Genomic DNA, 16,951 nt, shown 5'->3' with positions numbered 1-16,951 from the left:
CACAGAAAATGGATCAGTATAATAGCTTATGCCTGAGTAGGAAGAGAGCCTGAATGCCAACTATTAAAAGTAACAGCATTCTTTTACAGACAATGTGTTCGGGTGTTCCTTTTGACTGCTAGTAAGGGGGCAATAAAGATATCCTCATCCCCCTACAAGAACAGCTCTTCTTAATATGCCTGTACCCACATGCACCGATGTCTTTTTATGCTCCTCCACCCATTTTAATTATATAAACTAAGACTTTCACTTGATAGAAAAGGATGGTCAGTGAGATACTTAACTATCACAGTACATAAATAAAAATAAGAGTGAATTTCAATGAAAAATATGAACTATGTGAGGAAATTTACATGGACCTAAGCTTTCTTGTTATGTACAATATATAAACCCAAACCTTGGTGAAAACGTTTTTTATTGCATTCACAGAATGCAAGGAGAGACTGATCTTCTTGCAAGAAAGTTATGGTTGTTTATTTGACGGGTGCTCTGCAATACCGACATGCAGCCCCTTGGGAGGATTTCCTGTATGGGGAGGGCAATAAGGACTACTTGATTGAATCCGAAGGTGTAAAAACAAGTTCACCTGTAGACGGTCTTGCATACCCAGCGTGGGCCTGCATGAGGGGCAGCGCCTGGAAACAAACATACTCACTAAAATCAGAGATTAAAGAGGGGCACGTAGAAAAAAGACTTGCAGCCAGCCCGGAATGCGAGGCTAGAGTACATCGGAGGCCAGGTGAACAGAGTTCAACAGCTCCAAAATCACACATAAGAAAGCTCATCCACTCAACACTCAATGTAAAGTTAATCCAGAGCATGCCCAACGTGGAGCTTGGATTACTGTTAATGGCATACTGGGGTACCAGCAAAAACTGCAACTAGACGCCTGGTTTTGTAAAAAGCATACAGGCTACCTTGACAATGTAGCCTCTACCACAGACGGTTGTAGCTGACCCGCACATACTATAATACATTTTTGAAGCAATAGACACCTCAGCATCTGAGCAGTGGTGTTCTGCACTTCTTGGATCCACCCAATCAGATACAAATCAACATTAGCACACAGAGCGTTTCAGCAATCCAAAGTCTTTCCTCTCTCACCATCGGGTGGCAAACAACTGAAATCTTGGAGATGCTCACTAGACAATAAAAATGTCTTTGCTGCTGTATAGGCAGTGAGGCAATGCACAACAAGACAGAGGCTCAACCTTCATCCCTCGCCACATTTTTGTACGGGCAAAATATGAGCACTGCAAAAAGGGAGAGATATCATCTGTTACCTCCAGCTTCATCCGGTTCCTTCACCATGATATGTGCATCCAGGTCCTGAAGCTGCTGGTGTAGCTTCTCTAGCTTGCGGTTTGAGTTTTTCAGCAGGTTCTCAACATTTGACAAGTTTTTCCTATCCGTAGTTGCCTTTCGGAGGTTCTCAGCTCCTTCCTTAAATTTCAGCTCCTTGCGGATCTCCTTACGGATCTTCTCCTTCTCTTCATCGAGCTTCTGCTGAACTCCGGTGTCGGAGAAGTCTGAGCTCTGGTCCAAGCCCAGCTGCTCCAGGACAGACAGGCTGCCGGGGTCGCTCTGGAATAGGAAAGCATAAGGAAAATATTAGGAAGTGAACAGGAAACGAGCATTAGGCACTGCCAGTTTTAAAAACTAAACAAGTCATAATCTGTGGGATCTGAGCTCCACGCAATAGTGTATTTGAAAGTCTTGTAGAATGCTGCATTGCAAACCTACCAATGTGCTTTGTGAGTGATTTGGGAGTTCTGAAACAAGAAGTGAAAAGAATTTGTGGGCAAAAGATTATGAACTGCAGCAATCAGTACATATGTTTACATTTGTACGGATAGTCAAAACAAAGGAAGTATTAATGAACTAAACCAAATCACACTGAAGTGGGCGACGTCATGTTATTTTTTCAGTCTCATATGATAAACCATGCGCCTTGGAGGAGGGAAGAGAGTGTACAAAGAGGAGGAACTGAGCCATCTGCAGAAGCGAGTGTGCCACATCTGCAAATTTACATTGTATCGCAACTCAGAACACAACACACATGCACTTTGTAAATGTGTGCCTGCATGAGACAGCTTCCCAGGTCTAGGGATCCAAGCATGATTCTACTCTTCACACCCTGATGGTTGTAAAAATGTAGGTAACATTAGCTCAAACAAGGGTGTCACTAGGAACGTAACTTTTGGGGGCGAAAGGGGGGAGGGTGTTGGGGCGTGACATGGCCCTGAAGCAGATCTGCTATGTATGTGTTTTCCAGCTGTTTTAGGTGGGAAATTTGAGATTCACACCCCCATGAATCTCCCCGACTAAGCTACGCCCTTTGTCACTTAACCTTATGACTTATAATTGATTCATCTGGCCCCACCAAGCAGTCCCATAACTTCTGTTTACCACACTGCAGCCCAGACCAACAGAGTTTAGGAAACCCAGTCACAGGCACAACGAGTGAAATGGTGAAGGCCTGAGGGTCCAGAGAAGCTACAAAGCGAGCCCAGGGGCAGAACATTTGCAAAAGAATATGGCATTGTGATGGGCCCGTCAATCCTTACTGAATAATGGTCATCCCGTGCAGATATAGATTTAAACTTTACAGTTAAGAGTGTGAGAGCGGCTGAATTCTTAAAACCAGAGTACCCTTACCTCGATTTTGAGTGGGTGTAGAGAGTGCTCCTTCCCTGGCATGGAATCAGTCAAACTGCACCCACAACTATACATGTTTTACATTTTGTAACAGTGGAATAGAATGTTTTAATTGAGACTGTGCAGTAGTCTATGTATGCTGTTCTCTGGGAGAAAGGACGGGCACAGAATCGGAGGCTCCTGACCTGTAACCCTTCTCGGATTCAGGCACAATGCTTACCATCTAGCAAAATCCATTTATGTCTGCGTATTTGCATAAACGAGTGGAACATCATTACTGTTCCTAAGTAGCAGGGCTTATTTGGAATACTGGTTTCCTATGAATGTCCTTTTAAGGCTTCTCTGCTGCTATTTTTAGCCAGGACTGTTTAAATCCTGCTGCCAGCCTGCACTGTGACATTCTGTGGCCTCGCCTTTGCTCTGCTCTTCCGTCTAGTTAAAATTCAAAATGGCAGCAGCTCTGGGGTCTCAAATTAGGTTATTTCCGTCATCTCTCGCAAACAGAGGTTCTTTGGTTTTACGTGTTGTAGTAATGTATTTGGTCTTTAAACTGGAAACTATGAATTCCTGTTTGTGCCAATGCACGGCTATGCTTACGTTTTGATTTTGTACCTCAAGGTTTTCCCTTCACACCATGCTAAACAGTGTTTTTATCAAAGCAATAACAAAATACAAAGTAAAACCTTCATTTGCACAGAGGATCTCACGAACATGGTAACAGAATTAATGGACTATTGGCTGCAGCGTAGAGCACTGCAGAAAAATACCTATGCTGGGTGGACGCAGTGGCCCACTTTGGACAAGACCATATCAGATGTTGAGATGCAGAATAGAACAGGTAGCACTGAAAGAGGTTTCCATTATAAATAATAGTGATAGCAGCATGAACTTCCTCGAGAATGCAAGCCTTAATGATGGTGCTAGCCCAGAGGTAATAACAATGCAGGCTGTGGGAGAGACGGGCATGAGAGGTCTGGACACCTTAAGTCACCACACCATCTGTGGGCCTTTGCAAATGCAAGGAGGAGGAAGTGAAATGACAGCTCACCACTGGCCCCCACGAAGAAGGGACTCGGCCACCGAGGACTAGCGCCCCATCTCAAATCAGGCACGAGCAGTAACTCCGGCTACTACACATATCAGAATGACTGGTTTCATGGCAAGCCCCGCACCTCGGCAGTTATCTGAAGGTAAAAGTCGGCAAGTCAAACTGCCAATGTTTACCAGAGGCAAATGCCGACTACATACAGGGACGTGCTGGTTCTGGTGCAGAAAGCACCAAAGCGGAATGTTATGTTCCACTTTAAAGGCAACATTCGTAGCATGTGTTAAACATCAAACTTGATACATTTCAATCCGTGCAGGGTCGGATTTTATCAGATGCGACAAATACCAAACCCTCCTCCAGGGCACTCCTAACCCTGCATAGTCTGATCTACAGAGGGGGCTGAGGTCCACAGCCAAGTAAAGCATGTCAACAGCAACAACGGAGGACCTAGGAAATGCCAGGCATTGAAAAACGTCTGCTAAAAAAGACCAAGTGAAACCTACCGACCATCTGAGTGGGTGGGTGCGTGTGAACCAGAAATTGTGAGATGTTGGCCTGGTATATGCTGTCCACTAGTTATAGTGGGCACCTTGCACCAGTCCAAACAACCCTTATTGATGATAGGTTTAAAGACCACCTTTATTGAAAGCTATCCTAGTGGTAGCTATGGATAGCAGCCTTGAGGCTGTCTTGAAGGAGTGTAAAGCAGCTTGGTTTACCAGATTATAAACTCTTGAATCACTAAATGAAAGGAGAACCACACAAGGTATATATAAAATATATGTATTTATTTCTAAACACTCACTACTAATCTCTTTATGAAATTAGAGTCTAAGATACACAATAATACAGTTCTAAAATGACAGTAAATAGCACAATATACAATGGGCCCTAGGGGCGGACCAAACCATATATTAAGAAAGTGATATAAGAACCACGACTTGACTAGACACAGTGCCTAGAGCATGTAGAATCACTGGGACCCCAAGGAGCCACCCAAGGTAGTGACACAGGAGACCCACGGCGGACGTGTGCAGTGTGAGAACACAGCCACGAGCCCCGTACTATTCGATGGGAAAGTCACGTTTGGAATTTTAGAAGTTGAGGACACTTAGGAAAGGACTTTGAGCAAACCCCTTTAGACTAAGGGGGTTCTAGGGCCAGCACCCACGGGAGCACCGGAGTACTAGAGTTATTTTACCCAGGGAAGCCGGGTGCATAGGTGTCAAATGGTGTCAGGAATCATCGTTGATTTCAACGGCGATCTGCTGCCAAGTGCTGCTGCTGGGAAGAAGAAAAGTGTCCGGTGTGATCCAAGCCTGGATCGAAGATCAGAAGAACCTGAAAGCAGAGTGCTCGGATTGAACACAACAAGCCTTGGCAACAGCAACCCACGAAGGAAGAGAAAAGATGCTTTGGTGTGGCCCAGCAAGGTCCTGGGGACTCCCCAAGCGATGGAGAGTCAGGGCACGTGTGGAACAACCAGGTAAGCCCAATTAGAGTTAGAGTTGCCTTCACAGGGACCCACCAGTCGACGGACTAGGGATCGCGAAGGGACCTCGAGAGAAAACACAAAGGGCCAGCTCACAGAACACTCGTGGAGTGTAGGCGGGCAATCTTCAGTGAAAATTCTGCTCGGGGTCAGAGCTACAAGTAACCCAAAGCTCAGCTGCAGGAGTCGCTGTAAAGCTGATGCTTCTGCAAAGTGACGCAGTGTCCAGGGGTTCGGATTGAACAGTCGCCACGAGGGATACGGGCTTCAGACTTGCTGTGGGCACTGATCGACCTCCAAGACCACGGAAACCCACCTCCTGTGTTGCAAAATTCTTCGGAGTCCGGCGGGAGCTTCGGAGATGCAAACCGGTCTGATGCGTCTTTGGTGCCTGCCTTGCAGGGGAGTAACTCCTTTACTCCAAGGGAGATTCTTCAGTCATCTAGTTCAATGTAGATCGTCGAAGTTCCAAGATTCAGTATCAGAGTTTTGTCCAGGTGTAATCTAAAATCCTGTAGCCAGGGGTTCCTTTCTTATACCCAAGGAAGGGGTTGGACAAACTCTAGGGACCCACCTATGGGAGGGTCAGAAAAGAGGGGTGGCTACACCCATTTCCTTTGTCCAGTTTCACGCCAGAGCAGGGGCTGGTAGCCCCTGCAGCCGGTTTGAGCTGGACTATGCACAGGGACACCAAATGTGCCCCAGTGCAGACTTCAAACCACTCTTGGAGTGCACCCACCCAGCCCCAATACACTAAAGCCTGTCTGGGAGGTGGTGACACCTCCCTGTGACAGGAAACCTATTGTCCAGGCCTCCCCTGCCAGAGTTTCGTCCAGCAGCAGGAGGGAAGACTCGTGTCTGTGGCTGGCAGCATCCATTTTGTGATGCCAGGGCTCTGTTAGCTGGTACCGGGTATACAGGTGCTGTCATGTCTCTCCCTCTAGAAGGGTGGGATCATACTCCCACACCAGTTACTGGTGTGGGGGTATGAGTCCAAGGTGTTTGACACCAAACACAACATGTTTCCGTGCAGCCATCCCAAAGTTAGCATTTACCGTTTGGTTATAATGCACTTAAGAGTATATGGTTTGGCTGCATCACAAATTACCCCAGAATAAAGGTTCCGAAGGCTGCAGAGGGGCTCTGTTCACGCATGGGCACCCTCTCACATAAAACCCAGCACCCTGCCTTCAGGATTGGTAAGGCCTGCCATAGGGGTGACTGATAGGTTTATATGTGCAGTGATATGGAGAGATATAGTGAACCTATATCTCAGTAAGGGGTGCATGCACCACCTGTGGGGTCATTTTGGACGGCTTCCCAGGGGTGGCATAATACAAGCTGCAGCCTCTGGTAGGCCTCTGGGGTACCTATGCCCTGGGTACATAGTATACCATATACTAGGGACTTATAAGGGTACCCCAGAATCCAATCTGGAGTGTACCTGAAGTACTGGTAATCAATTTAGAGAGGAAGCAGCTGGGGTCTTGGTTAGCAGGGCCCCAGCCAGACTAAAGTCGAAAAACAGTGAAACATCAGCAAAAAGTGGGGTAACTATAAGAAGCAGATCCTACTGTCCTACAGAAATTACAAGACAACAAATGCAAACATGAAAGAGGAAAAATATGATTTCTGCTTTACAAATGCAACACACAAAAAAAGTTGGACAACTAGAAGAATGAGCAACTGATAACGTAACAGTGAAGGGCAATTAAACTAAGGTTCAAGTTTTCATCGATCGAGTTAAGTGACAAGCTCTATCCTAGCAGATATTAAGGAAAATTTCTAGAACTGGCAAAACAGAGACAATACATAAGGGTCCGACAGATACTCCACCTGTATGAAAAGGTTCCCTGGGAATCCTTCAAATTCATTGTTTGGTCTGACTCACTTCTGATTGAGCCCAAAATGTTGACAGACAATTGCATTTGTTTCGTGTACTATGTAAGAACTATCATTCATTAATTCAAACTTATTCACAAAAACACATGTCTACTACCTGGAAACCATAATTTTTCCATCAAAATGAATTCTTGACACAAGAGTCAGACTCACGCCTTGAACATAGCTCAAAAAAGAACAAAAGGGAAAAACAGTCACTTAAGCAGCAGGCAATTTCTTTTCTCTCGTAGTACAACAACATCGAACATCCATTCCTTATTGGACCTCCTCAACAAACAGCTTTACTCTACCACCAGGAACATCATTCCTTCCCTCACCAACCACAGAACCTGGTTCCTCCTGTTCTAAGTCTTGACACATATCATCACCCATCATATATCCAGTCACACCCTCACCCACATAGCCCGTAACATCACTGTCAAGCCCATTCACCCTATAATGACTTGCACAACGTAAATTCCACACTTTCCCATCTTCAATTTTAACAGCACATATCAAAACCTTCAAGGGTTCTGACGATCGGGACACACCCTTCTCCACAAAACTTGGTTTTTGAAGTCGCACATACTGTCCCACACTTATGTTGGGCATTTTGTCACGAGTAATCTGTAAACCATTGGTTTGCATTTTATAAGATTCTGCCCTCCTTCTCATTTCAGGATCCACATCCGTTCCAAATATTACCCATTCCTTTCTTTCAACCACCGACCAATTTGGAAGAATGTTTCCTCCCTCTTAACAATTAAAATGGCATTCTACTCGAATCGGGACAACATTTTTTAAGAGACTTCTTCCATGGTAAGCCAGACTTTAAAGCCAACCGAATGGTGTCCTTTATGACCCTGCTAAATCGTTCAACCTGGCCATTTCCTTCAGGGTGGTACAAGGCTACTTTTACATGCTTTATGCCATAATCCTTCAAAACTGACTGCATCTTTTCCAATATCAACTCTACACCATTATCAGAAACTAAAACTTCAGTAATGATTCCCCTTGAAAGATACATCTTTCAGGAAATCAATGACTACGTCAGTCGTAACATTACTCACCATACACACTTCCGGCCATTTATAAAAGTAATCAATATTATGGCATACGCTTCTCTAGAAGGTAATATATAGAAAATGGCACCATAAAATGAATTGCTAACTTCGGCCATGGTCTACCCAGTAATTCCAATGTTCCTGATGGTACAAGAGAGGGTTTAGCTACTTTATCACTAGAATTACATGCTATGCAATTCCTCACCCATTGATCCACCATAGCATCCATACCTGGTCACCAAACATTTTCTTTCATTTTCCTCCTAGTACTGAACATACCTCCATGCTCATCATGACCCTATTTGACGACAAAATAACGCACTCAGTTGAGAGGTACGATTCTGTCTCCCCTCAGAACAATATAATTGCAGACAGTATGTTCCTCCTTCACTTTACAAAATACACAAGAATACCCTCATAACGGATGTTCTTTGGACCAGTCTTCAGATATATATTTCTTGATCATCTTCAATTCCATGCCCTTCTCCATTTCCGGCATCTACGCCATTTCAGATAATTCACTCCAATACCCACATTCCACACTCTTGCCTAAAGGTACATCATCATATGTGACGGCCATTTCAAATTAACATTCACCAACCTAAGATTCATTCTGAATATTCAACCGTAGACATGACAACCCATCTACTACATTGCTTTCGCTTCCTAGAATGTGCATGATTTCTTGGACGGCAATCGTGCCAATCTTGGTGTCAGATTTTCCCCGGCAACAATTTTCAAAATGTTTACTAATGGTTTGTGGTCTGTACAAATTTTTAATTTCCTTCCCCATATGTATTATCTAAATCATTCTACAGCCCATGCTGCCGCAAATAACTCTTTTTCGATGACTGAATAACTTCCTTCAGCCTTCGTTAACGTGCTTGAAAGATACGCTACAATATATTCAGCACAATTCTTTCTTGGGGAAAAGACCGCTCCAATACCATACCACTGGCATCCACTGAGATGAAGCAATCCACTCCCATCACAAACTATTTTAAACAGGGAGCATGCAATATTTCATTCTGGATTAGCAGTAAAACTTTAGGCATGTTCTTGGGCTCAAAAATACTTCACATTTTTATTTTTAACAATGACCGTAAATGCTTTAGTTTGGAAACATAATTTTCAACAAAACATGAATAAAATTCTGTTTATCCTAAAAAAAAGACATCAATTGTTCTTTACATGTTGGTGCAGAAGCATTCAAAATTGCCTCAACATGACTAATCTTTTGTCAAATACCTTCTTTTGATATTACATGACCCAAGTATTCTACTTGACGCTTCCCAAAATTAAATTTCTCACGTTTTACTGTTAATCTATTCTTTATAAGTGCAGTTAACACTCCCCTTAAAATTTGTCATGTTTTACTTTATTTCTTCTGAATATTAAAATATCATCCTAGAATGTTCTCACTCCCTTCACTCCTTCCAAACTCCCGGACATTTCCCTTTGAAATACAGCAGAAGCACTAGCAAGACCAAAAGGCATCCTCTTAAGCTGGACATTCCTTCGGGTGTTATGAATGACGTACAGTAGCTCAAATCACCATCCAATTTAATCTGATGACACATACATGTAAGAGCTATTGCAACAAAAAAAATAACAGCATCACCAATCAACGACATCAACTCCTACAAGTTCGGTAGCGGAAATATATACACCCAAATAGCTTCATTCAAGCATCCCAAGTCTCGGGTCTCCATTGCTTTTGAGCGAAATCACAACTGGAGACACCCAATTCGAACTTTCAATAGGTTCTATTATGTCCTTATCACATAGGTCATTAAGTATTTTCTTTAATTTCTGTCTATAATTTAAAGGTACATTTCTTAATTTTTGTCTTTATGGAAGTGCATTTTCACGAAGAATAATTTTATGCTTAAAACATTTCAGTTTACACAGGGGGTCACAAAACACATCAGGAAATTCTTTATTTATTTACACCCCATATCTGCCATTAGCTGCTTGCATCCTTTCATGCACAGTATACACTGGCGGATGTGACCTTAGATATAATACAATACCGGGATCCGTAATATGTGGCCACCCTAAAATCATTTCACCTTGTCAGCGACAGAAACTTTGCTACGGCATTTCCTAGATTCAAATTCCATATCTGTCTATACAAACCCCAACATGGGAATTCTATGGCAAGTATAAATACACGGACTTACATCGCATTCATACAACTCATTCTCGGCCACAACCCTTTAAACATGTCTTTGCTCATTATGATGTACCAGTATAAACAGAAAAAGTGCCATGATGTGGGAACAAATTGCTACACAGGTAGTTTCGACTGCCAGTACTTAAATGAATCACTGGTGATGCATTACATTTTGCAAACCATGGTTTATTTTAACTTATTAGCAAGCACAATATTCTTCACTCCTGGTGTGGGTACCTGGGGTGTGCATAAATTTTACAATATAATGAAATACATATGTAACAAAAATAAAGGGGGAAAGAAGGGAAAACAATCGTCAATTTTGCACTAACAAAACAATGTGTAGCACAAAAATAACAGTAAATGAGAAATCTAGAAACGTTCTTCAGCCTACCAATTGCTTAGAAAAGTATGGCAGTGCTCCTTATTTTTTGCACAGTCTATAGAAGAGGTTGTCCATAGGAGGTATACACACGAGGGACAATCTGGTCCTCTGTTTCCTAGTGTGTCCCCAAAGTTTTACTTACAGAGTTTGGGTTGAAAAGACTCCTCCGAATAGTAGTATCACACTTACCGTTATTTTTGTCCTACACATTGTTTTATAAGTGCAAAATTGGTGATTATGTTCCCGTCTTTCCCCAATTAGTAGCAACGTGTTCCCACATTCTACCACGTTTTCTGTTTACATTGTTCCTTACACAGGTTTTGTGGGATCATTAGGGTAAACCCTTATAATATAATACACATTATGGTTTACCAAGCAAAAGAACACACCATGGCTTCTGCTGGAATACCTTCAATGATTAGATCACAGCTAAGCAACCTCACCGGCACTTTCTTACTACACGCAGATTCAACCAGTACACTTAAAACCACCCCTTGCATACTTAACATTACCAGCAATATATTTAACCTTCCTGCACTCTTGCAAAACTCTGAAATGTGCCTTCTTACTGCAAATACTACACTACATATCTTGCTTACAGCAGGACACTTTACAATAGGCTAAATGACCATTTAATCCACGTCTATAGCATGACAACCCCTCGGCATTACCACTAGTTTTTATGGCATTACATTTTTCCTTTTGTCCTGCCTATCCTTAGTATTAGTCCCTACTGCACTGACGGTCCTTGAACTCTCATTCTTCTTCCTTACAACTTGCATGCACTTTTCGGAAACTTCTATACTTCTCGCAACATCCACTGCGGCTTTCAAGGACATTTCACCACATGACCATACCTTCTCTTGTATTATCTTAGATTTAGTCTTCATTCGAATTTGGTCTCTCAAGACTTGATCATACGACATATGCTTAAAAGCACAAGTTACAGCTTGGTCTCTTAAAACCGCCACAAATTGGTCAATAGTTTCTTCTTTCTTCTGTGCTCTAGAATAAAATGTAAACCTTTCCATGACCACATCGATTTTTCTACCATATCTCCTAGGTATTTGTTTAATGGTGCTTTGATATACATCTACATTACTAGCTAGGGTTCTCTTAAGGGGTCGAATTCTTAAGTTACCACAACTCGACAGCATCTAACCTGTGCTTGAGTATGTATAACCAACCGCCTTTCAGGAGAACATACACCTTCCTCCGAAACCGTACAAATAAGCTTTGAACAAATCAAGCTATAACTCCCATTGTATGGGAGGTTTTCCTGGTTCAGATTTAAAAAAAATCGGTGGTGTTGTATGCTAGACATATCACACCACTTCACTGTGTCAGTGCTAATATAAAGGACACAAATAAATTAACCAGGAAACAATAATTCCCAGCTATATAATAACCCCAGACGTATTATCAGGTACTGGCAAGTAATACAATGCACTCAATTAGTGGTAATAATCTTAAATTAAGACATAAGGGTGTGACTGTCGCCAATACCAATGACCATCAAAATACATACGGTGTGCCAATCATCGGATTCCACTCTCCTCGAGTCAGAGTTCTCCTGCACCAGTACACAGAAATAACAGTCGCCTGTAGAGCTAAAGACGGGAACCGCCTGCGAAAAGTAAAAAATCACGTGCCAGGATGTGAAAATCCCGAAGCAAAATGGCCGCCGAAGTTACATTCCACAAGTCTCTGCACAACGCGCCCTGGTTCCCAGCAGTTCAGATGTGCGCATCGTGCATTCCACATTCGTGGGAAGATGGCCGCTGGAAAGCGTCACACGTCACAGGGACGTACGGTGATGGAGGTTTACACACTATCTTGCGTAAAAATAGCTGCCGTAGTTGATGTCACACTTTGCTGTGAGATGCCCAGTAAGGGAGGCCGGTTGGCAGCAATGTTTAAATGATAAGTCGCGGGACATCTCATCAGCTGGCAGAACTCCACACGCCAATGTACTAGAAGCAAATTAACAACATCGGTAAGCACTGTAACAGGAAACAGCGAAGGCCACCACCGACTGGAACCACGTAACCAGCTGTCTAACACCGCTCCATCCCATCCTCATTGCCATTGTTGAGAAGGCCACAATAAAGAACCGGTATGGCATGTGTCTTCTACACACGTATTTGACTGACAAACAAGTATGTGCCAGGAAAGGAGCAGTGCCAGCTTACATCCTTCACTCCAACAGCCTCCCGCTGCATGCCTCAACTGCCATCCATAGAACGCCCCGGTATTCTAATTCTTCCTCAACATTCCAACCATATACCACACTATGGTCGGGCCACTGGAATTATGCTGCAAATTATAAGGCAGGGTTGACTATATTATCTAAGAAGGAAAGGCAAGTTATGCGACATAATGCGGTACATTTTCTGATAGTATTACTTTATCTCTTTGTCACTTTTACACCTGGTAACAGTGTCTGAGAAATGAGTTAACCTAAATTAGTACCAATGTAACACCCAAATACAGCAATTAGCAACTGAAAGATGACCGGTCAATCTTTGAGAAAAGCCTTCAGATGCACAGAAACCTCAGTCAACATATTTTTTGTAACTTTTAATCCGTTTGAGCTAGAAACATTTTTTTTTTAATCTGCAGATTATGAGGCAGATGATCGATTATGTGGCAAATCCATAATTAGGCGAAAGTGGCTGGGGCCACAGAATTGCATTATTCCAGTGGCCTGGACTATGGTTAATGAAACCTCCACAGGTTTCACAGAAAATTATGTAGCGAGGGAAACAAAAGAGGCTTGTTTAGCCGCACACTTCCATCTGCCGTACACTCCCATTGACCGCACAAAACATTGCAGGCTGGCCAACTAAGCAAAGGCAGCAATAAAACAAAACAGGCCCATTGCCTAATTCATAGAGTCATTTGGTTGCAACAGAAACCCACAATGTTTTTTCCCAAAACAAGCAAGTACCATAACCCTCAGGATACAGACAAGGCAGGAGACCAAAGTCTACTAAGCATCCTTTACCTTGTGGACTTTCAAAGAACATTTTCATTTTAGCAAATAACATTATATTTGACATATCAACAGAAATAGACTGTTGGATGTGGTCACGTACCACCTTCCCCAATACGGAGGCACTATTCTCGAAGAAAGCCAAGGGCCTTTTCATGTTGTAAAAGGGGAAACATTACAATAATCAACAGCTTCGTGTGAGGGTAACTTTACTCAATGTGTGAATTTACACTGTCTGTACCTCTCTTAGTTATGTTGTTGTTTGCTCTCTAGTTTTTCAATTTTATATAATCTGTAAAGCGCTCCGATACCCTCATGGGTCATGTTCCCGCTATATAAAACTTTATAAATAAATAAGACATGGGCCCATGACAAAGAAAGAAAAAACTGACTTCTTATTGCATTAGTCCACAAATCTATTAAAAATGCATGGAGTCGATTCTCCAAAATAGCAGCATGACCGCCTACCGAAAAATATGGTCGCCGTATGAGAGTACCACGAGTCGAGGTATGGCCAGAGCACCTTGCTTCAGAGGAGTGCACTAATTTTAGCCAGCAATTTGCTTATAATCATTTTTTTTTTTTTAACTCCAGGTCGCAGGTGCCTGTTCACCATCTTCACTCCTTATTATAAACGTTTGTTCCTTTCCCTTAGTCACTCGGTCTCTATGTGTCTTCCTTCCCCCGCTCTCCTCCACTGTCGTCTCACCTACAGGTCGGCTCACCTACTGGTTGGCACCGAAGATCGGGAAGGGAGCCATATTTGCTCTCACCCGCGGCACTATCCGCGCAAAGGTTGGCCCGCCCGTGTCATACTGTGGCATCGTGCCAGCTGGCAGCCCTTTAGCAAAAGTGACTTAACACACTCTCTAATCCTTAATTACATCACAGGGCATCACTGAATGTACTTCGCTTTTCAAAAGCCTCCTATGCACTCCTGAGTGGCTGGGAAAGAACAACGTGTGCAAAGTGTAGGAAGTAAATAGGGCTATTGGGAGCCTGTTTACTTTCTGCTTCTGCGGTCTATCTGACCCCTGAAACCACAAACGCCAATTGCAATGTCCAGGGTGACCAAAGGGGAAGCCAGGAGAAGCAGCTGCGACCCCTAACTGACCTCTGTGTAAATGTGCACAGAGAACTGCTGGGAGCTTGCACACAAATAAAGGAAGGAGGAACGAATGACTAGTAACCAATGAGGATCATCACATCCACGTACTCTACATACAAAAACAAAAACCACCATACAGAACCCCTCGCCCCTCACAGGCTACTACAGAAACATTCTTCTGCCACCAATCCACACTAATGTGTTGTGTTGGTAACCTGGAAAGCAAAACTGCCAGACGCATGTGAAACTAGACATGATGGTGAGCTTGAAGGAGACCAAGGATATCGAGTTCCCAAAGAAACCACCGATGGTCTCCTTGGGTAAAGTTGATGTGGGCGAGGCGGACACAAAGTACCAGCCGTGGACAGCCTGTGACCGAGCGTAGGAGAGATGAACTGGGAAAAACATCTAGATGCATATCAAACTGTAATCACAAGGGCTGAAACATTTAGATCTCACTCTTATGAGGTCAATGTGAACCAAGACTGAGTGACTCATGCCTAACAAACATTTCTTCGTAGTGGCAAGATTGACAAAAATGGGAAACTAATATGAGAGCACGTCAGCGAAGGTAGGAAAACATGTTTAGGGAGATTAAGGGTGAGAGGTAAGCAGTTTAAGCAGGGTGTCCAGTTGGATTACTACCAACTATGGGAATGATTTACATTTAGCTGCATTTGATTTAAATATATCCCATGTAAAAATCCAGAAACCTGACAAGGATCCGGCAAGCATGGCCCAAAATTGCAAGTTAATGTTAATGCATAGGAAAAGCTATAGATGAAGATACAAAAGAGAGAGGCTCTTTCTTTCATTAATCAAGTAACTTTTTTTCCCTATAAAAACAACGTTATTGGTATTTTTTTCAACATTTAATTGTGGTTTCAGGCATCAATTTGTTTTAGTCACCAGATTAATCCGAGCAACATACGATTTGTTCCTGTAGTAAATTATTAATTTATATCATTTTCTCAGGGAACATATATATTCTGACAAATATGGGGTGGCTCCTAATTCGCTGGAGAGTAGAGTGTGAACGAATATCAGCAGAATGTGAGCAGTCCTATTAAGCGGCATGTTGTAACTTGTAAGTGTGATGTTTTCAATTAAATGAGATGATAAGAACATAAAATCAAAAGCACACCAGGGCACAGTAGAGGTAAGAAAGACAAAAAATAAATGCGCCATGAGAAGCGTAAAAAGTGCGAAGGGACCCTCTGCATTGTTCTGAGAATAAAAATCCAGGTGCATCCGGATCACAGATGAGGCTGAAGAAACCAATACATCTTCTGTAGCCCTGGGATATTTCAGGAATGCAGTATAGCCTGGCACGAGGGTCCTACTGATGTAAAGTAGAAAATAAAGCAATACCTTATGCAACAAAACTACCTTTTCTAGGAAACTTTCCTCGAGGGCCAACCTCAAGTTCAATTATGAGAAACAAATCATGCAGAAATCTGCCCCCGATATGAATGAAATGTGCTTTATACCATCTCCTTGACCGCAGTAGACTGACAGCTGTTGCCTATATCGTCCAAGATGGCTAGCATGGCTTTAATGTGGTGCCGCTACATGAGGGCACCCGTAGATCTGAGTGTGTGCCCTTTCCTGCTTCAAAGACTTCACTGTGCTTTGCTCCCTTTCTGCCGCTGACCGCGGCCCCCGCAGGGGGCCACTCGGCGGTCGGCGCCTTAGTGGCCCCGGGGCCCCGGTCACCCCTCCCCACTCCATACTTCGGGGGGGGCGGGGGCAGGGTTCCTGATCGTGCCCCCCTCCGTGTCGGGGGCCGGAAGTGACGCGAAAGGCGCGTCACTTCCGGGCCCAGGTGTGAGGGGAAGGCTATTTAGCCTTCCCCCACCCTCACTGGCGACCTCTTTGTCGGCCACCTCGCCCGCCCTTACCTCGTCAGCATCGGTCCGCCGTTCGCGCCTCCTCGTGCTCCGCCGGCCCCCACGGCTTTGCGTTCGTCGCCTCCACGCTTTCTGGTGAGTCTTGCTGCACCCGCTCCGCCCCGGCCCTGTCCCTGGGCAGTACCAGGTCGACGGGGCCCTGTGGCGAGGATTGCCACGGGCGGAGGGGAGGCAAGATTGGGGGCTGGGGAGGCGGGGGTTTGGGCAAAAGAGCGCGATGATTTATCTTTCCTG

At 43.7% G+C, this 16,951-nt stretch overlaps 1 protein-coding gene across 3 annotated transcripts in view; it reads right to left on the bottom strand.

The window, feature by feature from the left end:
* Window positions 1-16,951, bottom strand: part of LOC146856237 (serine/threonine-protein kinase N1-like) — a 443,024-nt gene that overhangs the window by 223,070 nt on the left and 203,003 nt on the right. For all 3 annotated transcript variants that reach the window (XM_085654308.1, XM_085654306.1, XM_085654307.1), the window contains exon 2: window positions 1,284-1,584. In XM_085654308.1, coding sequence (XP_085510434.1) covers window positions 1,284-1,584 — 301 coding nt within the window. The remainder of the gene's footprint in view (window positions 1-1,283; window positions 1,585-16,951) is intronic.

The sequence above is a fragment of the Triturus cristatus genome, chromosome 4_1, assembly GCF_964204655.1.
Source record: "Triturus cristatus chromosome 4_1, aTriCri1.1, whole genome shotgun sequence".
Lineage (NCBI taxonomy): Eukaryota > Metazoa > Chordata > Amphibia > Caudata > Salamandridae > Triturus > Triturus cristatus.
This window is presented reverse-complemented; position numbering and strand designations above follow the sequence as displayed.